General features: G+C 36.1%; 1 protein-coding gene across 1 annotated transcript in view; it reads left to right on the plus strand.

Annotated features, from left to right (window-relative positions):
* Window positions 1-27295, plus strand: part of ZBBX (zinc finger B-box domain containing) — a 99895-nt gene that overhangs the window by 26974 nt on the left and 45626 nt on the right. The window contains 1 exon segment of the mRNA XM_029214815.1: window positions 22427-22585. Within this exon segment, the coding sequence (XP_029070648.1) occupies window positions 22427-22585 (159 nt within the window).

Genomic DNA, 27295 nt, shown 5'->3' on the forward strand with positions numbered 1-27295 from the left:
TAAGTTGATTTTGAGTTATCAAAAAGGAGTTGATTCTGGGTGGACCTGGCTTAATCACATGAAAGCTCTTAAAAGGGAGACCGAGGCCCTCCCTGAGGTCAGAGAGATCCTCTAGTTGGCTTTAAAGAAGTAACCTGCCCTGTAGTGAGAGGACCTGGGAGAGGGAGAGGGCCACATAGCAAGAAAGTGTGGGCAGCCTCTAGGAACTGAGAGCAGCCTCAGGCTGGCAGCAAGCAAGAAAACCGGAACTTCAGTCCTGTAGCCTCAGGAACTGAATTCCGTCAACAACCTTGTGAGCTTGGAAGAGAACCCCAAACTCAGGAAGGAATGCAGCCTGGCCCACACCTTGCCTGCAGCCTTCTAAGATCTTGAGCAGAGCATCCAGTTAAGCTGGAACTAGACTCTGACTCATAGAACTCATGAGATAATAAATGTGCGTTGTTTTAAAAAAAATCATTAGTCTAACCACATGTCTGACCCTTTAATCAATCACATTGATGCTGATTATTTGAGGAGTCTTTATAATTTACAGGTGCTACCCATATTATCTTACAGGTTTCTTATGGAGTCTGACAAATTTTACAGTAGTTTTTTCTTTTTTTTTTTTTACTATATTTTACGTTCATTGGTATTTATGGGATAAAAATTGTCAATTGTGATGTACTACTTATACATAGTAGTAGCATTACTATGTATAAGAAAACGAATGAAAAACTATTGATTGTTATTTATTAGTGAGTTTATTCTGCTATGCCTAAAAATCTGTAATTCAAATCATTGCATATTAAATCATTTGTTCTTCATGTATCTCAAATATGTATAATTGCTAAAAGCAGCTAAGTCATCTGGATACATTATACATGTAATATTAGTTGAAAACAGTAGTAAGTACTTGCTAAGATAATTAATATAGTGTATAATTATATGGCATCAAAACTGCAAATAGAAAGCGGATTGCAGGTGTGAATTTCCTAGGTTGTTTTCTTGTTGCTATTCTGGCTCACTTTTAAGAATGCTCTCTAAATAGAATTTTTAATGTTGCAATAAAATTTGAAAGGCTGAGATCACATTTTGTTATTTTTCTTAATAGCAAGTGATTTAAAAATTTTGACAATATATTATTTTTTAGCTATTACATTTATATGCTATATTGTCTTATTTTTAAATAGTTTAATGGCATTAAGTGTGTTTTATTTTGTTACTCTCACGTTACTTTATGATAGTACTAAATATTGAGTCCAGATTACTTTTATTTGACATTTACTGTCTATTGAATAGTAAATTGCATTTATTATCTGAGGCCTGTGTCCAGGTACTTGCTTATTTTTTTATTATCCCTTATGTGTCAAGGAGGAATAGTAACACATAAATCTTTGATTAATAAAACCTGTGGTTTCCATTAGACGTTTAGAGGAAAGGTAAATCTAAGGGTCCTTTAAGTTCTACTTAAAGTTATATTGAAATGATGCTGGAATAAGCAATAAACTTCAGTCAAATGAATTTCACACTTCCAGGATTTGATTCCTAACTAGCTTGCAATAAGTAGTTCTTCATACCATTGACATTTTTGTACTACTTATGCAAATTTCATATCTGTTTTTAGAAATATGATGAGCAGAACTGGATTTGAAACATGATTCTGTTGTGAGTTTCTCTGTTGCAATTTTCTTTCATCCTATAAATATTTAGTTTTCTCCTGTTTCTTCATGTATTTATATGGGGACTTTTAGTCAAACTCTGTTTTTCTTTCTGGTGTCTGCTATATGGAAATTCCTGTCCTTTGTTTCTTTACCTTTCAGCTGGCCTGAAGTTGACTTTTTTCTTTCTTTCTTTTGATCCTAACAGTAGACAAAAACTTTGGTCAAGTCCTTTATTTATGGATACCTTTTACTTTGACTTTCATGGAAAATTCAGAGTTGACCCTATGGTAAAGCCTATTTTTAGGGAATAAATTTGTACTAAGACTATCTGTAAAGGTGGATTCATCAGAAAAGCAAAATAACAATTTGCTCTAAGAATAGAGTATATATTTTAATAATGTGAAAAAGTTGAGAGATGAAGCTCCATCTTGATCTCAGAGAGACAGCAGCAGGGTCTTAGTTCCCTGCCCAGGAATCGAACCTGGGTAGCCTGAATGAAAACCAGGAATCCTAGCTACCAGGGGCTAGAGGCTAGAAGCAAAGTTCCCCCGGCTCCTGCCCCATTTGAAAAATCAATTTCTTAAGGAGGCAAAGACTGTAAAAACAGGTACAAAGTTTATTATTAGAGACACAGTGCAACATGTGGGGGAGAACACAGAGAAACTGTTTTTTTATTTGAGACAGAAGCAAGGCAGAAATACACACCTGGAGAGAAAGGGTGTGGGCGTCCTCCCTAATGAGGAAGAGTGTAGTAAAGAGATGGTTAAATCATTTGTACAGGGCAGTTAGTCCAGGTCTTTGTTTACCTTTGACCAATTATCTCACTTCTCTTCCCACATCTGACCTGTTCTAGGACACTCCCCAACATGCCTGCGCATGTTGCGTTTTACCAAGATGGATTCCAGCACAGAGGCTAGTGGGAGGTTTGACAGCACCTATTATGGGGTGGAGCCCCTCCCTTTTGACCCCCATGTGCAGTCGGGGAGGTCTCCTTGACCTCAAGAGTGGTCATCTTATCTCTTTACTAGAGCAGAGCTCAGCTCCTGTCATTAACTTGGTCCTTGAAGTGTCTAGGGAAAACAAAGCTCCAATTTTACTCCGCTTGACAAATACCATCTGTCCAGCCCAGGGGCCCGTCCACCTCTTACCTCAGTCTTTTTCATTCTTGTTTATTGGGTTAGGATGTTCATAGTTATGTACTTTTATAAATAATTTTTACTCTGCAAAGATAGTTTTACTAGGTGGAAGTTTCATGGGCTTATTGCATCTTATCATAGATACATGATAATTTGAGAAAATTTATCTGCTTGGTATGTTTAGTATTCCTTCTTTTCTATGTAGCTTCCAACTCAGAGAGATTTAGTCTGGTTTGTTATTGTTGATTTTAGTTAACAGGTTTATAATCATGCACTGTATTTAATATATATATATATATGTATATATATAAATATATAAATAGAAATACGCTAGGAAAATAATCTGTGGAGGTTTCTTTGGATAAATATACCTTGAGCAAATGTTTTGATGAGTTTTAATAAAAAAGTATATTTTACTATAAATTAAAGCACAGTTCTTTAGTGTACATGTATTACTGCCGTAACAATATACAATTTCTGAAAAACTTCCCATTCTGGATGATCCCCTACCTATCTAATAGGGCTCCAGGAAAAATTAGGGTTAGGGGAAGGCCACTCAAATCCCATGGCACTTTGTAATCAGAGCCCTAACAAAAACAGTTAACCATCCTTATAAAACCACTGGCACATGTTCCTTGAGGACTTGTGTTTCCTTCTCTGTGATATAGGTCCTGGTAGTAATTCACTTCTAATGACATCATTTTTGTCAAAATGAAAACTCTGAATCAAACTGTTGCCTCCTTTCTTAATCCATTGTTTTAAATCAGAGAGTATCTTTATTACTTCTTTATCTGCACTCACATTTTTTCCAGATAGCTTAACTTAGTGGAATGCATGGTCATTAAAGTCATTAAAGTAGTCTGTACTTGCACTGTGGGGAGGCATTTTTATAGATTTTCAGCTTTTTTTTCCCCCTAAGATCTTTATAAATTGCTAAGACTTTGGCTTTAATTGTGAGACAGCTTGCCCCCGATTGCCTCAAAACAGTAATGTGCTGGAAAAGAAAAACTTAAGAATCAATAAAACTCCATAGTTTTATGCTGACATCATTCCCTTATTTACCAATTGCATATGAGTTAATTCACGTCAAAGAAACCAGAAAAAACTGTACTTGGGAGAATATTCTCTATATGGGAGGGAAGTGTTTTCTCAAAAGTAAGGCCAAAAAACCCTATATACCTACACATATATATATATATATACATATATATATATATATATTACTTTTTAAAAAATTCCATTAGTGCATAATTTCATCTTCCTGAAATGACTTTTATAGTTAAAAGCTATCCAAATTCCAACTGTGTTCAACAGTCATTGTAACCAGTGAATTCATAATGTTTCTTGGGTTCTGTGTATATGTAACACAATTTTTTCTGTGTATGTGTATATGTGTACACCTCTGTCTCTACCTCTATTATCTATTTGCCTAGCAAGTACCAATAAAATAACAAAACTCTTCTACAGGAATTAGAGTTTTCCATTTTTTTTAATGTTTATTTATCTATTTATTTATTTATTAGTCATCCATTTTATACACATCAGTAGAGTTTTCCATTTTTAATACAAGGCTGTGGTTGCAGTAAATCTCTTCTAAAATTTTGCAGCTGGAAAATCAGTGAAAGTTAGGACCATGAAAAGAGACATTTCAACATTTTGTTTCAAACTTAGGAAGTAACCGTCGGTCTAAATCACATGTGAACTTCTTTGAGCTGGAACTTCTGGATCATATAAGGATGCATGGTTATGTCAACATGATTATTAATGTTGCTGGATAGCCAGGGTTTGGGATGATGGTGCTAGAGTTTTGAAACACTGACACTACCATAAAGTGTATCATTTTTCTAACTAAACTAGAACTTTTACTGTTGGACCTTAACTTTTATAAGGTGCCATCCATTCCAAAATGCTATAAAATATCAACCCTCTTTACTTTGATTAATGATACATTGTCAGAGTGATGAATTCTTCTAGAGTGTAATTTGAAAGATAATATCATTCTAGGGAGAAAAAAAAAGTTCAGGCGAGAAGTTAGAACAGTTACCCGATGAAATCCTACCATCATGCAGTGTAGTGAAGGCTGTGGGGAACTCTGGAAATGCTGGTAGTAAATCACATTCTTTGGCTTTAGTTTAAGCCTCTCTCTTACAGTGAGATATATGATTTACTATGTGCCCTGAAGGCTGTTTTTTCTTGATTTTTAAACATTTTTGGCATGTAGAGAAGTTGCACAGGTCATTTTATTCAATTTTAGTCCCCTCTGCCTCCTATTAGTTGCTACCTATGAGTACTGCTATATGTAAATTTTTATGAAGATGGAAATGAAATTATCTTCGAGTTTTTAAAATTTTTTTTTATTGTGGTAAAAGTCACATAATATAAAACATACTATTTTAACCATATTTAACTGTGCAGTTCAGTGGCATTAAGTACATTCACATTGTTGTGCAACTCTCGCCATCATCCATCTCCCGAATTTTTAACGTTCCTGAAAGTGAAACTCTGTCCCCTTTAAACACTAACTTCCCATTCTTCCTCCCCAACCCCTCCCCACCCCTACCCCTCGGCCCCTGGCATCGACCAGTGTACTTTCTGACTCCATGAATCTGACTATTCTAGGTACCTCGTATAAGTGGAATCAACAGTATTTGTCTGCACCTAATGTATATTGAAATGTATTTCTAAGGTTAACTTAATAAATGTCCTGCAAACAGATTGTACCTTCTTTTTTTTTTCCTGTGCTATACACATTTACCATTGCAACCAAAGAATAAAATACCTAGGAATAAACCTACCTAAGGAGGCAAAAGACCTATATGCAGAAAACTACAAGACACTGATGAAAGAAATCAAATATGACACAAATAGATGGAGAGGTATACCATGTTCTTGGATTGGAAGAATCAGCATTGTGAAAATGAGTATACTACCCAAAGCAATCTACAGATTCAGTGCAATCCCTATCTAATTACCAATGGCATTCTTTACAGAGCTAGAACAAAAAGTTTTACAATTTGTATGGAAACACAAAAGACCCCAAATGGCCAAAGCAATCTGGAGAAAGAAAAATGGAGCTGGAGGAATAAGGCTCCCTGACTTCAGACTATACTACAAAGCTACAGTAATCAAGACAGTATGGTACTGGCACAAAAACAGAAATATAGATCAATGAAACAGGATAGAAAGCCCAGAGATAAACCCATGCACCTACGGTCACCCAATCTATGACAAAGGAAGCAAGAATAAACAAGGAGAAAAGACAGTCTCTTCAGTAAGTGGTGCTGGGAAAACTGGACAGCTACATGTGAAAGAATGAAATTAGGACACTCCCTAACACCATACACAAAAATAAACTCAAAATGGATTAAAGACCTAAATGTAAGGCTGGACAATATAAAACTCTTAGAGGAAAACATAGAACAGTATTTGACATAAATATTTAAGTTTTAAAATTTGAAAATATCTTATAATATGTATCAGACAGTGTTATGACACAACATTTATAGTTATCTATTTTAAATATTTTATAACAATAACCTTTACATTCTTGTTCATTGGTTATTACTTAAAATGATAGTTGATATATTTTTAAGTGAAAGATAATGTGTTTTGTGTTGAAAATCTAGATGTGTTCTTCTAAGGAAAGACAAAAGCTGCAGGGATATACACCAAACTGTTAATAGTGGTTACCCCTGAGAAGTAGTATTCATGAATTGGAAGGAACCTCTATTTCTTACTTTTTAGTATGATGGCATGATGATTTATTTTCACTGGGTTTCTGTAATTTTTTTTTTAAATGTTGCTAGTGTAAGTCTAGGTCTGTGTTACTATTCCTCAATGGGAATCTCCTGAGTGTTTGGGGCAGGAACTTTTCTTGAGGTGGACCATTCCTCACAGTTCAGAATATGTATTAAACCTGGTTATCATCCATTAAATGTTAGTAATGCTCTCCAGTGCTTGTGAAAACCCAAAACACCTCCCCACTCTTCAGGTTTCCTTGCCTCAATTGGGAAGCACTGATCCTTGCATTAGTTAGGACTTTTTACACTAACTTGGTCAAAAAGAATTTTTTCTTGTTATTAAAGACCTCACAGATGTCTCATTGTATGAGAGTAGGGGTCATGTAGCTGAATCATGGTAAGAACCAGGACTGGATTTTGGAAATTGTTGAAAGACTAGGCAGACTCCTTCTTCCACTTTTATTATTTTTTCCTGTATATCTACTTTTTTTTCTTGTAATTAACAAATTATGAAGATACATAATAGAGGATCAATGACAGAGAGACCAATGTTGCTTTCTTGATTTCTAATCTAAATCTTCATGAGCTCAACCTGGTGCCCACTTATTGTCCAGTGAACCGTGGCCCAGAGGGCAGAAATATGTTGAGCAGTTGTATTTTCCATGGTGGGGCTGGTGAGGATGAGCACTGCTGTGGGTCAGGAAGAAATTATGATAGAAGGGGACATGACAAGAGACTGAACATTCACCCTAATACAAGTTTCTGCTGCAGTCAGCCTAGTCTTGTCTATTGTTTTATTGTTTAGTCTAAATTCCTTTTATTGAGGTTTAATTTACATACTTGGAAATTCACATTATAACTGTACAATTTGATGACTTAAAAAAAATAGATTTATTTATTTTTTTGGCTGCGCTGGGTTTGTTTTTCATTGCTGCACACGGGCTTTCTCTAGTTGCCATTAGCGAGGGCTACTCTTCATTGCAGTGCGCAGGCTTCTCATTGCGGTGGCTTCTCTTGCTGTGGAGCACAGGCTCTAGGCACACGGGCTTCAGTAGTTGTGGCATTCAGGCTCAGTAGTTGTGGCTAGTGGGCTCTAGACCGCAGGCTCAGTAGTTGTGGTGCACGGGTTTAGTTGCTCCGCGGCATGTGGGATCTTCCTGGACCAGGGCTCGAACCCGTGTCCCCTGCATTGGCAGGCGGATTCTTAACCGCTGCGCCACCAGGGAAATACCAATTCAATGATTTTAAAAGTAAATTTACAAACCTGTGCAATAATCACTACAATTGAGTTTTAGAACATTTCTATCACACCAAAAATTTCCTGGTACTTTTTTGCATTCAATCCTTGCTACCACTTCCAGCCCCGGGCAACCACTGGTCCGTTATCTGTTGCTATAGATTTGTCTTTTCTAGAAATTTCATTTAAATGGAATCACTCCTATGCAATCTTTTGTGTCTGACTTATTTCACTTAGCATAAGATTCCTGAGGTTCTTCGACAGTGTTGCATGTTCATTGTAGTGGTTCATTGCTTTCCAGTGATGAATAATATTCCATTGTATGGATATATCATATTTTGTTTATTCAATCATCAATTGATGGACATATAGAGTTTTCTTTAGACTTTTGGCTGTTAGGATAATGATGCTAGGGGTATTTCTTTGTGTACAGGTGCTTGTGAAGACATATTTTTACTGCTCTTGTGTAGGTACCTAGGGGTGGAATTGTTGAGTCCCAAGGTTAGTACTTGTTAACTTTTCAAGAAATTATCAAACTATTTTCCAAAGTGTCTGTGCCATTTAACATTTCCTTTTTGTTTTTTGGGGGGTGCTGTGTTGGGTTTTCATTGCTGCGTGCGGGCTTTCTCTAGTTGCGGCGAGCGGGGGCTACTCTTCATTGCGGTGTGCGGGCTTCTCATTGCAGTGGCTTTTCTTGTTGTGGAGCACGGGCTCTAGGGCACGCAGGCTTCAGTAGTTGTGGGACGTGGGCTCAGTAATTGTGGCTTGCGGGCTTTATAGCACAGGCTTAGTAGTTGTGGTGTATGGGCTTAGTTGCTCCATGGCATGTGGGATCTTCCCAGACCAGGGCTCAAACAGTGTCCCCTGCATTGGCAGGTGGGTTCTTAATCACTGCACAACAGGGGAAGTCTGCCATTTTACGTTTCTCACCAGTAACATATGAGGGTTTTATTTTCTCCACATTTTTGCCAAAGCTTGGTACTGTCAGTATTTTGCATTATAGCTGTTCTACTATGTGTGTAATGATATCTTATTGTGGTTTTAATTTGCATTTCTCTAATGACTAATGAAGTTGAACATCTTTTTATTTTCTTATTAGCCATTTATATATCTTTGGTGAAATGTTTATTCATATCTTTTGACCATTTTAAAATTGGGTTATTTGTCTTTGTTCATTGAGGTTTGAGTTCTTTATGTATTCTAGATATATGTCTTTATCAGATATATGATTTTCAAATATATTCTCCTAGTCTATGGCTCAACTTTATTTTTTAATACAAATTGAAAAATTCAAATTCTAGGTCTTTTACATTTCCATATACATTTTAGAATAAGTTTCTCAATTTTAGGATAAGGTTGTCAATTACTACAAAAACAAACAAACACAAAACTTGATGGAATTTTGGTATAGAATATATGACATTCTCAGTTCAAGTTTCATTGATCAAATTTCATAACAAAGCCTCTATTTATCTTTCTTTCATGGCTCATGTTTTTTTGTTTTTTTTGCGGTATGCGGGCCCCTCACTGTTGTGGCCTCTCCTGTTGCGGAGCACAGGCTCCGGACGCGCAGGCCCAGCGGCCACGGCTCACGGGCCCAGCTGCTCCGCGGCACGTGGGATCCTCCCAGACCAGGGCATGAACCCGTGTCCCCTGCATCGGCAGGCGGACTCTCAACCACTGCGCCACCAGGGAAGCCCCTTCATGGCATTTTGCTAAGGATTTTATGGAGTCCACAAATCAATTTGGGGAAAATTGCCACTTAACAATATTGTCTTTCAGTCTATGAACATGATTTTGTTTCATTTATTTAGATCTCATTTAATTTCCTTTGTCAATGTTTTGTGGTTTTTAGTCTTAAGTTCTTGTGCTTTTCTGTTAAATGTTTTCCCAAGTATTTTATTCGTTTTGAAGTTACTGTGTATGTAATTCTTTTCTTAATTTTATTTTCAGGTTGTTCATTGCTAGTATATAGAAATAAAATAGATTTTTGAATGTTGATCCTGAGTTCTGTGACCTTGATGAACTCACTTATTATAATAGTTTTTTTTTTTAGGTACCTTGGGATTTTCTACAGAAAGGATTGTATCCTCTACAAATAAAAGTAGTTTTACTTTTTCCTTTCCAACCTAGATGCCTTTTTATTTCTTTTGCTTGTCTTAATGTGTTACCTAGAGCTGCCAGTAAATGTTAAAAAGAAGTAGTGAGTGTTTACTTCCTGGCTTTTTTTCTGATTAAGGGCAAAGCATATAGTCTTTCACCATTAATTCTGATGTTAGTTATAGGTTTTATTGTAGATGCTCTTATCAGTTTGAGGAAGTTCCTTTGTATTTCCTGTTTGTTGTGTGTGTTTCCTGCTCTTACTGAAATAATCATGCTGTTTGTCCTTTATTAACATGGCCTATTACAGTACTTGATCTTCAGATGTTATGATTGCATTAGTGGGGTATAATTTCACTTGGTCATGCTGCATAATTTACATGTTGGTGGATGGAATTTGTTAATATTTTGGGAAGGAACTTTGTATCTACATTCATGTGGCATATTAAGCTGTAGATTTGTTTTCCTGAAATGTGGTTATCTACTTTGGTATCAGGGTTGTATTAGCCTTATAAAATTCATTTAGAGGTATTTCCTTGTCTATTTTCTGTAAGTGTTTGTATTGGATTGGTTTAATTTCTTCCTTAAATGTTGGATAGAATTTGCCAGTGAAGCAGTCTGAGTCTGGGATTTTTTTCATGGGAAAATGTTCAATTACTAATTCAATTTCTTTACCTTATTATTCTACTTTTCTTCTTTTTCTTGAGTCAATTTTGGTAATTTATGTCTTTCATTGAATTTGTCCATTCAATCTAAGTTGTCCATTTGTTGGCGTAAATGTTTCAAATTCCACTATAATCCAGAAATTACTGTAGGTCTATAGCGATGTTTTTTATTTCATTATTGATTTGTTAATTTGTATTTTACTCTGCTTTTTTTCTTGGTCAGTTTAGCTAAAAGTTTATAAATTTTTAAGTCTTTCCAATTTTAGTTGCCTTGATTTTTTTGCAGTTGTTTTTATTTCATTGATTCTACTCTGATCCTTATTTTGTGAATTCTACCTCCTTTTGAACTTTTTTCTTTTCTTTTCTGCCTTCTTGAAGTGAAGTTTAGATTATGATTTTAGATTTTTCTTCCTTTCCAAAATAGCACTGAAAGCTATAACTGTCACTTTAACCACTGCTTTTACTGTATACCATACATTTCTATATGTTGTGTTTTTATTTCCAGTCAATTTTGTAATTTTCTTTGTGACTTATTTTTCATCCACAGGTGATTTAGAAATGGGTTGTTCAACTTCTAAATATTTTATTATTTCCCAAAACTATTTGTTCCTGATTTATATATTTTTGTTGAGATCAGAGAGCATACTTTCTATGATTTCAATTCTTATGAATTTATTAATACTTATTTTATGTGGAGCATATGTCTGTCTTGGAGAATGTTCCATGTGATCTTGAAAAGAATTTGTAATCTGATGTTGTGAGGTTGAGGATTCTTTAAATGTTATTTAGGTCAAGTTACTTGATGTCGTTAAAGTTTTCCATGGCCTTACTGATTTTCTGCCTAGCTGTTTCATTAATTTCTGAGAAGGAGGTATTGGAATTTCTAATGGAACAGCTAGGCAGAAAATCAGTAAGGCCATAGTGTTAATGATAATGCTAACGATGTTGCTATACATGATTTTATGCTTCTAAAAGAAATTAAGAAAATAAAAGAGAAAATAAATACTTAAGCATCTTTTCTATTTACTCATGTATTTATGCTTCCAGGCCTCTATCTTTCTTCTGGTAGATTTAATACCTTTCAGCCTTAAAACCTTTCTTTAGTATTTCTTGTAAGGCTGATATGCTAGAAATGAATGATCCTCTTTCTGAATATAAAATTATCTTTGGCAGTTTTTCCTTTCGGCACTTTGTATCATTCCGTTACCTTCTGGGTCTCCAGTTTTTCAGATGTGAAATCAGCTTGTTATTCATACTGATGTAGCCTTATATGTAGTGAGTCATTTTTCCCTTTTTCCTTTCAAATTTTTCTATTTGTCTTTGGCTTTCAGTAATTTGATTATGCTATGTTTTGGTTGGATCTCTCTATGTTTATCTTTCTTGGGACCTGTTGAGCTTTGTGGATTTTTGAAGTGATAATTTTTCATCAAATATGAATATTTGGGGCCCTCATTTCTTATAATTTTTATGCTCATTTCTCTCCCTCTGATAGTCCCACTAAATGTATGTTGGATGCTTGATGCTGTCCCATAAGTCTTTAAAGCTGTGTTCTTTTTCTTTAATCTTTTACATTTTTCTTTTCAATTTAGATGATTTATCTTGGTCTGTCGTCAAGTTGATTGAATCTTCTTCCTTTCATATCAAATCTATTGTTAGTTTATATAAGTCATACTCAAGAATTTTCACTTGGGTTTTTTCTGTGATTTCCATTTTTTAATCAGCGCTTATATAGATCTCATTTTCAGGATCATTCCATTAAGTGTTTGTCTGGTCCACTGCTCTTCCCAACTGGGACCAAAACCTCAGGCTGTCAGAACCGAAGGTTTTCCCCATTCATTTATAACCAAATTTTCTAGTTCACTGATAATGCCAATGTAACTTCAAGACTCTGTCCTCCCCTGGCAATCAGGCACACTCCCTGTTCAGCAAGGCCAGTCTTGCCTTAGTAATTGACAGACTTGGGAAGGGACATTTAATATAGGAGTAGCCCCATGCAGGGAAGCCTTACACTTTTACTGTTCTTCATTAATTTCAGCGTAGTTTTTCTTGAATAAATATTTCTTAATTTGTTTGCTTTTGGTTGGTTTCCAGAGTTCTGAAATGGTTTTTAACAAATTTATCCAGTTTAGCATTTGTTTTATGGTGATAGAATTATTTACTGACCTCTTCATTATACCGTCGTCAGAGGTCTATTGAATTTGGCAGGAATTCTATTTTCTGGATATTTAAACTGTTTATCTTATTTACAGAGAAATAGTATGCTATCGTGATCTAGATAAAATGATAGCAGTCATTTGAATGCGTTTCTTTATGTCATCACTCTGCTAGGTGTTTTTCTTAAAAGATATGTATTCACAACAGCCCTGCAAGGTAGAGATTGTCTTCATTTTACAGGTGTAAACATTTAGGCTTAGAGAGGTAAATGATTTGCCCTTTTGTGCTGTTATTAATAGTGCCACTTATTTTGCCTGTGTTGACATTGACTCAGCTTGGGTATAAGGAATGAATGTTCAAATGGAATTTTTAGTTATTTTTATCTCAGTAAGTCAGTTAAATTAGATTCAGCCAATATTTCTCAAGTACTTACCAGCATCAAACAATGTTCTAGTTGCAAAGCATGAAGGACAGGGCTGCAGGGAGGAGAATTTTATATATATATGTGTGTGTACACATTTATATATATGACATGGTCCCCCCTCTCAAGGAATCAAGGAATTCATCATCACAAAAGAGAAGATAGATATTTTCAAACAACTGTAACACATGACTAAGTGTTCTGACATAGTGATTCTCAAACCTTAATGTATGTTAAGTTACATATTAAACTGCAGATTCTGATTCAGTGAGTCTGAGTGGGACATAGATTTCATATTTTTAGCAAGCTTTCAGGTGATGATGATACTATTGATATATGGATCACACTGAAAAGCAAAGCTCCAGCATAGATGTAAGCTGGGAGTTATAAGAGCACCCAGAAGACATGATGTTTTTTTTGCTGTGGTTAGTTAAGGAAGAAAACATCATCTCAAAAGGTTAAACAGTTTGCTCTTGGAGTGATGTCAACATCATGGTAACATGAGATGCTCTGTCTCTCTCCTTCAGTCTACAACTAGTAAAACATCCATAACTCAGCAAAGCTTCCTCTGTCCAACACACTAGGATGCCAGAGAGTTCCACACGTCTGTACATCTGGAAGTGAGTGGACTGGAGCACAAAGAGGAGGCAGAACTGTTGGAGCATTGGAGGTGGTACCCATGATCCCAGCCTGCTGACCATGGCAGGTGATCCCACAGCCCCAGAGAACCCAGTAGCAGAGCACATAACTCCAGAATCCCAACTGCAGTGGCACCCATGGTCACAGGGGACCAGGCAGCAATGCTGGCGGCAAGGGCCCACAACCGTGGTCCCTCTATCCATGGTGGGTGCCTGTGCTTCTGGCCTCCCCCTACCTTTGGCAGTGGCATCCTTGAACCTGACAACCCCAGATGCAGCAGGGGTACTCTTGACCCATGCTACTCTCCCCACAATCCGGGTGACCTTGGATGCGGTGGGGTGTCCACTACCCTGGTGTCCCCAGTGGCAATGCTAGCAACAGCAGTGACACTGGCACAGCAAGGCACCAGCAACCCCGGAGACCCAAACAGTGACAACTTGGATACTGAGGACACCTCTGACAGAGGCAGTGGAGTGTGGAAAGTGCCCATTCTCAAACATAGCCAGAGGCAGCTCAGGTAAGAGAAACCAAAAACTTGTGCTGTAGTGCCACCTACTGAAATACAAAAGAAAGGCTTCTAATATATACCAACTTGTTTAACTGTTAGAATCGAAGCTAAAAAGCTTTATCTAAATAAGACAGGTGTTTGCTACTTCAAATGCGCTGGCAGAGGAACAACTCCTCAAGCACCATGAAAAACCACGATAACACAGTATCACAAAAAGAAAATGACAATTCTCTAGAAATCAAACTTAAAGTCATAGAATCATGCAATCTAACTGATAGAGAATTCAAAATAGCTGTCATGAGGAAACTCAGTGAGTTACAAGAAAACTCAGAAAGACCGTTCAAATGAGCTCAGGAATAAAATTAATGAACAGAGGGAATACTTTAGCAAAACTGAAACTCTGAAAAACAGAACAAACAGAAAATCTAGAGCTGAAGAACTCAATAAATGATATGAAGAAGGTATTAGAAAGCACTGGAAATAGAGACAATATGGAAAAAAGAATTAGTGAACTCAAAGATATAAATATAGAAGTGATTCAGGTAGAAGAGAAGAGAGAGCTAAGATCTTTTAAAAATGAAGAAATTCTATGAGAACTATCCACCTCCATTAGGAAAGGCAGCATAAGGATAATGGGCATCCCAGAAGGAGAAAAGAGGGAGAAGGGAGCAGAGAGTTTATTTAAAGAAGTAATAGCTGAGAACTTCCCAAATCTGAAGGATCTGGAGATACCAGTCCAGGAAATTAAGAGAACACATTATTATCTCAGTGCAAAAAGACCTTCTCTAAGACACATTATATTAAAACTGTCAAAAGGCAATGATAAAGAATTTCTAAGGCAACCAGGAGAAAAAAGATAGTAACTTACAAAGGAACCCCCATCAGGCTATCAGCAGAAACTCTACATGCCAGATGAGAGTGGAATGACATTCTCAAAATATTGAAAGATAAAAACTATCAGCCAAGAATACTCTACCCAGAAAAGTTATTTTTCAGATATGAAGGAGAAATAAAGCATTTACCAGACAAAGAAAAGCTGAGGAAGTTCATCACCATTAGACCTGCCTTACCAAAAATGATAACTTAATTAGGTTGTTAAACAATTATAGCATAGAGGTTAAAGGGGAAAAAGCAGTAAAAAGAAGTATAGACACTTCAATTTGGTTACAAACTCACAACATAAAAATGGATAATTTGAGACAACAAACACATATAAAGGGGAAGAGGACAAGAATGGAACTTGAATAGGCAAATGAAGATAATATGCTGTCAGCAGAAAAAGGACTATTTTATCTATGAGACTTTTATATAAACCTCATGGTAACCACAAAACATAAATCTAGAGCAGAGGCATAAAATATAAAACAAGAGGAAACTGTGAAAAACATTGTAGGAAACTACCAAAGTAAAGTGGCAGACAGAAACACAAGGAAAAAGAAACAATGGAGATATAGAGCAACCAGAAAACAAGATAAAATGGCAGTACTAAGTCCTCATCTGTCAATAATCATCCTAAATGTGAATAGATTGAACTCACCAGTCAAAAGACACAGAATGGCTGGATGGATTAAAAAACAAGAACCAACTCCATGTTGCCTCAGGAGACTCATGTCAGCTCTAAAAGCAGACATAAGCTTAAAGTAAAGGGATGGGAGATGATATTCTAAGAAAATGGTAGCCACAGGAAAGTGATTGTAAACATACTCATATCAGTTAAAATAAACCTCAAGCTAAAAAAGTAACAAGAGACAAATATGGACATTATATAATGATAAAGGGAACAATTTATCAAGAATATATAACATTTATTAATATATTTGCACCTAACATAGGAGCACCAAAATATATAAAGCAATTATTAACAGACCTAAAGGGAGGAATTGACAGCAACACAAAAATGGTTAATAGTAGGGAAATTTAACACCCTGCTTACATCAGTGAATAGATCATCCCAGTCAGAAAGTCAACAAGGAAACAGCAACCTTAAATGAAACATTAGACCAGACAAATTTGATACATTTGTTCAGAACATTCCATCCAAATGCAGCAGAGTACACATTCTTCTCAAGTGCACATGGAACTTTCTCAAGAATAGACCATACGTTTCGGCACAAAACAAATATCAATAAATTTAAGACAATTGAAATCATGTCAAGCACCTTTTCTGGTGACAGTGCTATGAAAATAGAAATTAATTATAAGAAGAAAGCTGGAAAAGTCACACATGTATGAAGACTAAACAGCTTGCCAATGGACAACTGTTGGGTCAATGAAGAAGTCAAAGGAAAAATAAAAAAATACCTGAAGACAAAAATGAAAATACAACCTACCAAAATCTATGGGATGCCGCAAAAGTGGTACTATGAGAGAAGTCTGTAGCATTACAGGCCTGACTCGAGAAACAAAAAACCTCTCAAACATTCTAACCTTACACCTAAAGGAACTAGCAAAAGAAGAACAAATGAAGCCCAAAGTCAGTAGAAGAAAGGAAATAATAAAAACCAGAGTGGAAATAAATGAAATAGAGACTTTAGGCAATAGAAAAGATCAATTAAACAGAGGTCATTCTTTGAAAAGATACAGTTGACACACTTTTAGCTAGATTCACTAAGAAAAGAAGAGGTTCAGATAAATAAAATTAGAAACAAAAGACTAAAAATTACAATGGATACTACAGAAATACAAAGGATCGTAAGAGAATGTTACAAATAGATATACACCAACAATAGGACAACCTAGCAGAAATGGACAAATTCTTAGAATCAAACAATCTTCCAAGACTGAATCATGAAAAAATAGAAAATGTGAATAGACCAATCACTAGTAAGGAGATTGTAACAGTAATCACAAACCCTCCAAAAAGCAAAAGTCCAGGCCTAGACAGCTTCATGAGTGAATTCTACCAAACATTCAGAGAAGATTTAATACCTATCCTTCTCAAACTCTTCCAAATATTTGAAGAGATGGGAATGTTTATTTTACAAGACCAACATTACCTTGTTACCAAAAACCAAACAAGGACAGCACAAAAAAATAAAATTACAGGCCAATATCTCTGATGAACGTAGATGTGAAAATTCACAACAAAATATTAGCAAACCAGATATAATACATTTAAAGGATCATGCACAATGATCGGGTGGAATTTATTCCAGGGATGCAAAAATGATTCAACATTCACAAATCAATCAACATGATACACCACATTAACAAAATGAAGGAGAACATCAAGTAATCATCTCAAAAGATGCAGAAAAAGGACTTGACAATATTCAACACCCATTTATGATAAAAACTCTCAATAAAATATGTAGATAAGTAATATACTTCAAAGTAATAAAGGCCATATATGACAGATTCACAGCTAACATCATACTCAATGATGAAAACCTGAAAGCTATCCCTCTAAGATCAGGAACAAGACAAGGATGCCCACTCTTACTACTCTTATTTAATATAGTATTGGAAGTCCTAGCCAGAACAATTAGGTAAGAAAAAGAAATAAAAAGCATCTAAATTGGAAAGGAGGAAGTTAAACTGTCACTATTTGTGGATGACATGATTTTATTTACAGAAAACCATAAAGACTTCATTGAAAAGCTATTAGAATAATAAACACCATAAATTTGCAATCAATATGAAAAAGGTTGTGTTTCTATACACTAGCAACAAATTAGAAGAGAGAGATATTAAGGAAACAATTCATTTACCATTGCAATAAAAAAATAAAATATCTAGGAATAAATTTAACCAAGGAGGTGAAAGTCCTGTGCATGAAAACTATTAACAATATTGCTGAAAGAAATTGAAGAAGACACAAACAAATGGAAAGATATTCTGCAATCATTGGGAGAATTAACATTGTTAAAAATAACATATGAGTGATATATTTTTCACATATGTAGGAACTTTTAAGTATTATAAAATAGCATGTAATAGTATTGTGAATTTCTAATCTTAATGATTCTGTTAAATTTTATACCTCTTAGGGGATAGATGGCTTAAGCTTGTTGTATAATTCTACTCTTAAAGAATACTTTTAACTTTGTTGCTCAAAAGTTTTGTTTTTTCAAAGTTCATGTAGCCCTCCAATTCCCCTCTCTCCTGCAATATGTAGGTGAGATGAGTGAAAGGAGTATCTCTATTCCTCCCTTCAATGTGCTAGTGCTTGGTCAAACATGAAAATAAATAAGCACAATAAATGTAATTAAAAACAAGGACTTAACAATCTAATCTCTGCACAAGCAGTTGTATATATCAATGTTATATATGAAAGTTGTTAAGAGAGTAAATCATAAGAGTTCTCATCATAAGGAAAATTTTTTTTCCTATTTCTTTAATTTTGTATCTACGTGAGATAATGGATGTTCACTAAACTTATTGTGGTAAACATTTCACGATATATGTAGTTTTGTTTTGTTAAATGGAAGGAACAATGTTCATATCATTATTAGAGATACAATTGAATAATTTTAAGTTTCAGAAAGTCAAAAGTAAAACACATTTCCTGTGTTAACATAACTTGGTAGGGAAAAGGGATTAGGCTGGAAGAAGGAAGACCTTGATTCTAACTCAGGCCGCAGCGTTTTGTATCCACTTGGCTTTGACCTAAGCTTTATGAGCTTGGGTTTTCTTGTCTAAGTAATGGGGATCACAATTCTGTTCACCTTCCTTGTAAAATTCTTTTAAGAATGAGAAAAATGAGTATACATATACACTCTAACAACCAAGAAGAGTAATATTTAAATGTAAGGTGTCATGGGAAAAAAAATTCACATTTATTGGCATTTTATTTATGTTGAATTAATGGAATCTTAAGACATTTAGATATAGGATTCCAATTTATCAGTTATTCATGATATTTATCTTATTTAGCACTAAATTTATTTATTTGTTTGTTTTTATTTTTGGCTGTGTTGGGTCTTTGTTGCTGAGCGCAGGCCTTCTCTAGTTGTGGTGAGCGGGGGCTACTCTTCCTTGTGGTGCGCGGGCTTCTCATTGTCATGGCTTCTCGTTGCAGAGCACGGGTTCTAGGTGCTCAGACTTCAGTAGTTGTGGCATGTGGGCTCAGTAGTTGTGGCTTGCAGGCTCTTGAGCACAGGCTCAGTAGTTGTAGCGCATGGGCTTAGTTGCTCCGCGACATGTGGGATTTTCCCGGGCCAGGGCTCGAACCCGTGTCCCTTGCATTGGCAGGCAGATTCTTAACCACTGCACCACCAGGGAAGCCCACTAAATTTAACTTAAGAATAAAATCAGTTTTGGGCCATTTAAGAGTCTCTTAATATGCTACCTAAAACTGTTATAAAAATTACGGAATCATTGATAGCAAGATTCATTTTAGGACAGAAATAATCTTTGTTCTATGCTATTTAAATATGTATATATATATTTGAATGTTAATTCTATCTTGATAATTTTATATAAAATACTATTGTTTTTTGATATTTTTTAAAATATAAACTAGAAATTTTAACCACCTTTGAAGTCAATAGTACTTTATTCTAGGGAATTTAAAATCAGGTTAAATTGGATTTCTTCTCTTAAAAAAATATTTGTTAAAATGCAGATGTTTCTGGAAAAATGAAACATTACCATTGGCTTAATTTCCTTTTTTCTTGATAAATCAAGTTTATTCAGGTTTAATTTATGAATTAAATTAATTCATTGTTAATTGTTAATTTAAACAATGTCCACATTGTTTAAAAATTGTGGTAAAATACAAAAAATGTAAACATAATCATCTTAACCATTTTTAAGTTCAGCAGTGATAAGTATGTTCACATTGTTGTATAAAATGCACTCCTTTGAAGTGTGCAGCTTGATTAGTTCTGAAAATACATTACAATACACTTGTGTAATCTTCAGTATAAATAAATACACAGTATTTCTATCACTCCCCAAATGTTCCTTTGTGCCTCTTTATAATCTCCACTAACCCCAAACCAAGTAATATCCTCAAGAAGACAACAGGTGCTGGCAAGGATGTGGTGGAAAGGGAACCCTCGTACACTGTTGGTGGGGATGTAAATTGGTGCAGCCGCTATGGAAAATAATATGGAGTTTCCTCAAGAAATTAAAAATAGATCTACCATACGATTCAGCAGTTCCAGTTCTGGATATATAGCCAAAGGAAATTAAAACAGGATTTTGAAGAGATAGATGCACTCCTATATAGCATCATTCACAATATCTAAGATATGGAAACAACCTAAATGCCCACCAATAGGTGAATGGATAAAAAAGATGTGGTATATATGCACAATGAAATATCATTCAGCCATGAGAAAGGAGGATATCCTTTTGCTATTTGTGACAACATGGATCGACCTTGAACACATTATGCTAAGTGAGATATGTCAGACAGAGAAAGACAAATACTGTATGATATCCCTTATATGTGAAATCCAAAAAGTCAGACTAATAAAAAACAGCAAAATGGTGTTTACAGGGGATGGGGCCATGAAGGGGATAAGACTGATGTTTAAGGGTACACACTTGCAACAAGTAGTAAATAAGCCATGGAGATCTAATGCACAGTATGAGTATAGACAACAATTTTGTATTATAAATATGAATTTCTTTTAAAAATAAGGACTGCTTAGGTCTGTAAAGGCTTTTTGATGATCTTTGGGAAAATTTGGAGCAGATGCCATAGGTTTGTATATGGACAGCAATATGTGTGCATAGGTCATTTTAGTCACTTTTCATAGATAAATTTATTAATTCAGTATGAAGTAACACTAGTTAATTTGATGTTCACTGATTTATTCCAGAATCAGATTGCAGTGAATCTTAATAGATTTACTAAAGATCATAACTGGAAAGTAGTCTTAGCTATTTAAATAGGTAGCTAGATGAAAATTTTAAAATAGGCACATTTTCATGGGAGAGTATAAAATAATCATTTCTGACCCCTGCTGAAGTTTTCCTCTATTTTGAGAACATTTGCTAGGAAGTAAGACCTATTACTTGTGTTCCTAATGTCAGGTTTTCAGAGAGTCTCTGAAGTGCCTGCATCTTCCCTCTGGAGTTTGTTTGGTTCAAGCTCAGATGGGATCCAGAGTCCTGCAGGGTCTCCTTGGGCAAACCAGGCTTATTGCCGATGGGAAGTCCTTTAGAGAATAGGGCCTTCCTGAGATTTGCCTGTTCTTTTCCGGCCACTCTGAAGGCACTTGAAAAGGCTTTTTGAATTCTTGTTTCCCAGTTATTTATTCTAATTCTGTAATTCTCCCTCTCCCTCCCCCAACACCTTATTTTTATGTTATTTTGCCATATGCTATTTACCAGGCACTGTGGTAACCACACAAAGATTGAAGAAGACATGATGTTTTTCTTCTGTGAACTTTTATGGTGTAGACAGACATCAAAAGATGATATAAAATCAATACTGTGTGGGCTGGTAGGGATCTCCTCAGTGTAGGAAGAGGGTGCAGAGAATGGGCGCCTCATGCATCTGTGGGAGGGCGGCAGGGAGAGGTGCCTAGACCCATGGGAGTAACTTGGGGTGAATCTAGCAGGAGAGGTAGGAGTGTGCCCAGCAAAGAAGATAATAGAGGAGGGAGGGCCTTCCTGGTAAGTGAAACTCATGAACAAAGACATGGCGAGAAGAACAACTTGGAGTTTGCTAGGGCACTTCTGGATGTGCACTTTTGAGTAGTTGATACTTTCTAAAGATGTTTTATCACCAACAAAATACTCATTACGGCTTATTCAGGCTCCCGCTAGATTATATTTAGTTCTTTAGCTATGATGTGCGCAAAATAGCACACCTACCTATTTAGGGTCGATATGGTGGAAAGGCTAGGAGTCATTAGAATTATACACACCTGGGGTCACTTCCCAGCTCTGCCACCCACTCACCATGTGACCAAGGGCAAGTTATTTAAACCCTCAAAACTTTCCTTTCTTTATCCCTAAAACAATGATAAAAATAGTTATGCTTTAGAGTTGAGGATTAAATAACATGTTTTTAAGATACTTAGGATAGTATGAGCTCAAACTAGCCCTTCAGTAGTTGGCAGCTGTCACTATTATATGGTTGATGTAAATGGCAATTTGTATTATTAAATATTAAATAAAATGCATTGAATTTTATTAGTCATAGAATAATGAAAACAGGATTTAATATAACTAAATTAGTTAAGATGACATATTAGGCTTTTTATTCCTATTTTGTTTACTTATAGGCAAAATCTCAAGTATTATCCAATCTATTGGATGTTGCCCATCAGTTTATAAAGAAAGTTAATCCGGATGAACCCAAAGGGGAGAATCATTCTACAAAAGGGATTAGTGAAAGTCAGCATAAAACCAAATCTCTTCTTCTTCAGGGGAGCAGCTCTGAGGTAAGCTGAGGAAAATATAGTAGACATTTTCTGTCATACATGATCATGGAAACTGTCATTCATATACTCAAGTAGAGCTGTAGAGTTTTGGAGATTATTTGATCACATTGTTGGTTAATATGAATTTGTTTTTTTATTAATCAGAAACACTTTCACTGTAAAAATCCTTTTAAAGAGATTGCTTTGAGTTCTCTGGCTACTAGTTTTTTGATGAATGATCCTTTGATCATATTGCTTTCCAGGCATTTTCACCACATCAGGAAATGAATATTTGGGAGAAATATAAAAAAAAACCCACAATGCAATATAACAATTTTATATTAATCAGGATCTCAGAGAGGCTAAAAATACAAAACCTTGCCAAGTGTTTTAGGTGAGAGGCAATTTCACAGTTATTTAAAATCAGATTTATACCAAATTGTGTGGCCATTCAGATTGATTACTGATCCTATGATGTACTAGATAAGCTTTCATCAGCTCATGTTTGTGTTTTAATAATAGACTTGTTGTATTGATTCTTTAGCAAGAAAGAAACTTCCTCAAATTTTGATCCTTGTAATTAATAATCCTCATTCTTTTAGATGCCACTAGCCTTTTCACTGTAGTTCAGAAATAGTAACTTGGCCAGAGTCACACAGCTTGTTACTTTGTGACAGAATCAGACTTGAACTTCAGTCCCGTGAGTTCCTAACCTTTGCTCAGAGAACATAAAAGAAAACATGCACTATGGTAGTAGGCCCTCTTTACAGCGGAGAAACTATACTTGAATTGTCCAGGAAGGTTAGCAGTTTGGCATGAATTTCACTAATAGACCTGCCAAGGGTGCTTGTGAATAATCACTGAATGAGTTACAGTCTTATTAGAATAATAATGTACTGAGGACCGACTATGTGCCAGACACCATCCTACATATTTCACGTGTATTATCTCTTTTTACCCTTTTAAAATTTTTTCTTTTTTTTCAGATGAGAAAATAGTGGCAAAGCGTTTTTTTAATTGCCCAAGATATCATTGATAGTGGAACTTCAGTTTGAACCCAGGCCTTATGACCCCAAATTACCTGCTTTTAACCATTACCCAGAGGCTATGGTTTTAAGGATTTCTCCTTCATGCCTGCCATTTTATCTAATTTATCCTACCAATAAAAATAGTGATAAATCAACAGCTAACATTTATTAAACACTGTATGCTAGGCTTAATCCTTTAATTGCTTTATCTTATCCAATAATCAAAATAACCATATAAGTTTTACATTATTATCTCACTTAACAGATGAGAAAGCCAGAGAGGATTTAAGTAACTAGCTCTACTAGAAAGCTACAGAGCTACTCTTTTGCCTGCTCTTTTAATCCCTAAAATAAATGCTGCCTCTTGTCCCCATCGGTAACTGTGTATGCTGTATAGACCCTCCACCCCTGGTCTTAACTTAAAAGCCATTAATTCAGTGGTTTCATCCAGGAATGCACATTATAATCAACTGGAGAAACATTAGAGAAACACACATGACTGAGTTTAGCATCTCTCTGGGTGGGTCCAGACGTGTGGTTTTAACACCTGCTCAGTCATTCTGGTGAGTAGTCCTGCCTGGGCATCCCTGCTGTCGACCCTCAGGTGTGCACCTGTACACAGTGCACACACTAAAGAAATATCCCCCTCATATGCTTGGTACTACTCTGTGCTGAAGAGCAGAGGTTCTCCAACTGCAATAAGCATCAGAATCACTGGGTAAGTTTGTAAAAAATGTGCATTCCTGGCCTGCCACTCAAACTTCGATTTCTTTTACATCTAGGTTGGGCCCAGGAATCTGATTTTTAATTGGCTTACCAAGCAATTTGAATGCCTGGAAGAGTCAAAATGTTGCTAAAGCCTGATATCTGTCTTAGGACTTTTCTTATGGATTCAAGCCAGTGGATATCGTTGGAAATGGGTGCAGTTCATGAAAGAACTTTCATTTTAGAGACTGAAACCTGGGTTTGAAATCCTGACTCTGGTTTTCTAGCTTTGTAACATCGGGAAGTTTACTTTAGCCTTTTGATCCTCTGTTTCCTTTTCTGGAAAGTGGGGATATTAAAACGTATTTTGTGGGGTATCATGTAGCCTACAGGGGTAATGGATGCACAGCATTGGATTCCATGTGCTTCTTCAAATTTCCTAGCCCCTGTAGAATCGGGCAGGGTCCTGATGTGCTCTGAGTGGAAGTGAAATATGACAGTTCTGAGCTGAAACATTTAAGAGCCAATGTACTATCCTCTGGCTTTTTCCTATCCTGCCACCGCTGTGTGGAAGCCAAGTATTCCATAGGCATAGCTGTAAAATGCAAATGTCTCTGATTCATTGCTTGGAAAGGAGCTGCCCTGGAAAGCCGCTAGAATCACCAGAATACTTGACTCATTTTGTATTAAGCACTGAGTTTTCAGTGCATCTTCATGAGTGCAGCATACATATACACACGCATTCACATATTGCTTACTGAGTACCAGTAAATACCTTCCCACATACTTCTAAGACTCGGTATTTCCAAACGAAATTCATCATGTCTTCTCCAAAACCTATGGATGTTACAGTTGGTGGCAGCCTCTCTTCTAGCTTTCCAAGCCAGCAGGAACATTTCTTTTCTTTCTTTCTTTTTTTTTTTTTTTGCGGTACGCGGGCCTCTCACTGTTGTGGCCTCTCCCGTTGCGGAGCACAGGCTCCGGATGCGCAGGCCCAGCGGCCATGGCTCACGGGCCCAGCCGCTCCGCGGCATGTGGGATCTTCCCGGACCGGGGCACGAACCCGTGTCCCCTGCATCGGCAGGCGGACTCTCAACCACTGCGCCACCAGGGAAGCCCAGGAACATTTATTTTCTATAGTCATTTCTCTTTTCTCCTTTGCATATCCAATCAGTTACCACATCTCATCTTAAAACCGTCTGAAAACTCTTGAATATTTGGTCACTTCTATTCTTATTGTTATTCCAAATACTGAAATTAGCTTTTGCTTAAAGTGCAAAAGGTCTATAAAGTGAAAAGTGCATTTTCTTTTCTCCCCTTCTAGAAGTTAATAATTATTCTACTTTTGTATGTATGTATTTCTTAACACAAATATTAGTATGTTGCATACTGCTCTGCAAACATGCTTTTTACACTAAACAGTAGTTTTGCTATCCATATAAGTGTATTCCACAGCCTTCTCATTCTATATAGTGGTTGTAAAATACTCCATGTATTGGATATAAAATAACTTTTAAACTATGTTTTCTCTGATCAGCATTTATACTGTTTTGTCTTTTGCCAGTGTAAACTATAGTATAAAAATAATTTTGAAAAATATTGTTTTGCATATATATGAGTATATCCATAAGATAAAATCCTAAAATTCTTAGGTGAAGAGGGTTATGCATTTGTAATGTTGATAGATATTGAGAAATGGATGTAAATTTTAATTGGTTTCCTTGCATCCAAACTCACTGTTCTCCAATTTCTTTCTCTCCCACACTACTGTGTGGGACTCTTCAGTAGCTACTGGGTGGGGCTCTTCAGTAGGTTTGCATTTCCAATATGTTTAAGTGTAATTTTCTCTGGATGGCAGGCAGGATCCTTTACAATCTGCCCCTACTTGTCTTTCCACCCTTTATATTTTCTCATATCCCACTTTTTGCTATAGCAACACAACTGCATACAGTTCCATGCCACTGTGTTCTTTAACTCAATGCCTTAACATATATACCATTCTCTCACTCCGGAATACTGCCCCTGCCACTTTTTTGTCCATAGGATTCTTGTTTATCTGAGTTAAATTCCTGCTCTTTGCTTCTATTTCTATTTCTGTGTTTCTGTGTCAACGACTAGCATAGTGTCTGTAGGTTCCAGATGCTTTTTGTTTATACTGAATTTTATATATGCATATATTTAATGATTTTCTCTCAGTTGTCCTCTGACGATCTGCCTGGTTTTTTGCAATTAAGGGCTGAACACAGAGGATTCTACTGTTGTATCTAGAAGATACACATGGAGATTTAGCAATTTCATCAGTGTAGGTAATCCACATTTGATAATTCAGCATTGGCGCGGAACTTATTTTGCTTTAGTTTCCTAATTTGGCTGTTTTCTCTGATTCACTGGATAACTGCCAAATCCTACCTTTATTTTCTTCTGTGTGTTCACAGTGGATCTATATTTTGTATGGAATTCATCCTTTCCCCCCATCATTACATTGAGAAGCAGGCAGTGTTTCATCTGCATTCATTAATTTGTCCATTCATTCAGCTAACTTTTAATGAGCACCTACTTTGTGCCAGGCACTACTCTTGGCACTGAGGAAACAGACAACATTCCTGATCCTATTAACATTCTAATGGGGAGAGACCAGCAATAAACAAACATGTAGAGTAAATTCCCATGGAGATAAGTTATTGAGAGAAAAATAAAGCAGATAAGAGATTGGAAAGTTGGGGAGAAAGGGGCTTTGTCTTTAGGGTCATCAGTAGCGTCATCACCTATTCTCTGAGTATGTGACGTTTGAGCCAAGACCGAGTTAAATGAGTGGAATGGCTGTGTGAAGATATGAAGAGGGACCATCCCAGACGTTGGATATAGCTAGCGCAAGGCCCTCGAGTGGAATATGCTTGATGAGTTCCTAGAACTGAAAGAAGATAAGTTTAGCTGGAGCAGAGTGAATGAAGGGGAGAATTAAAGGAAGTGGGAGGGGCGTGCAAGGTTGTGTACAGAC

This window comes from Monodon monoceros, unplaced genomic scaffold (assembly GCF_005190385.1).
Source record: "Monodon monoceros isolate NGI ecotype Baffin Bay Population unplaced genomic scaffold, NGI_Narwhal_1 Super_Scaffold_11, whole genome shotgun sequence".
In the NCBI taxonomy this organism is placed as follows: domain Eukaryota; kingdom Metazoa; phylum Chordata; class Mammalia; order Artiodactyla; family Monodontidae; genus Monodon; species Monodon monoceros.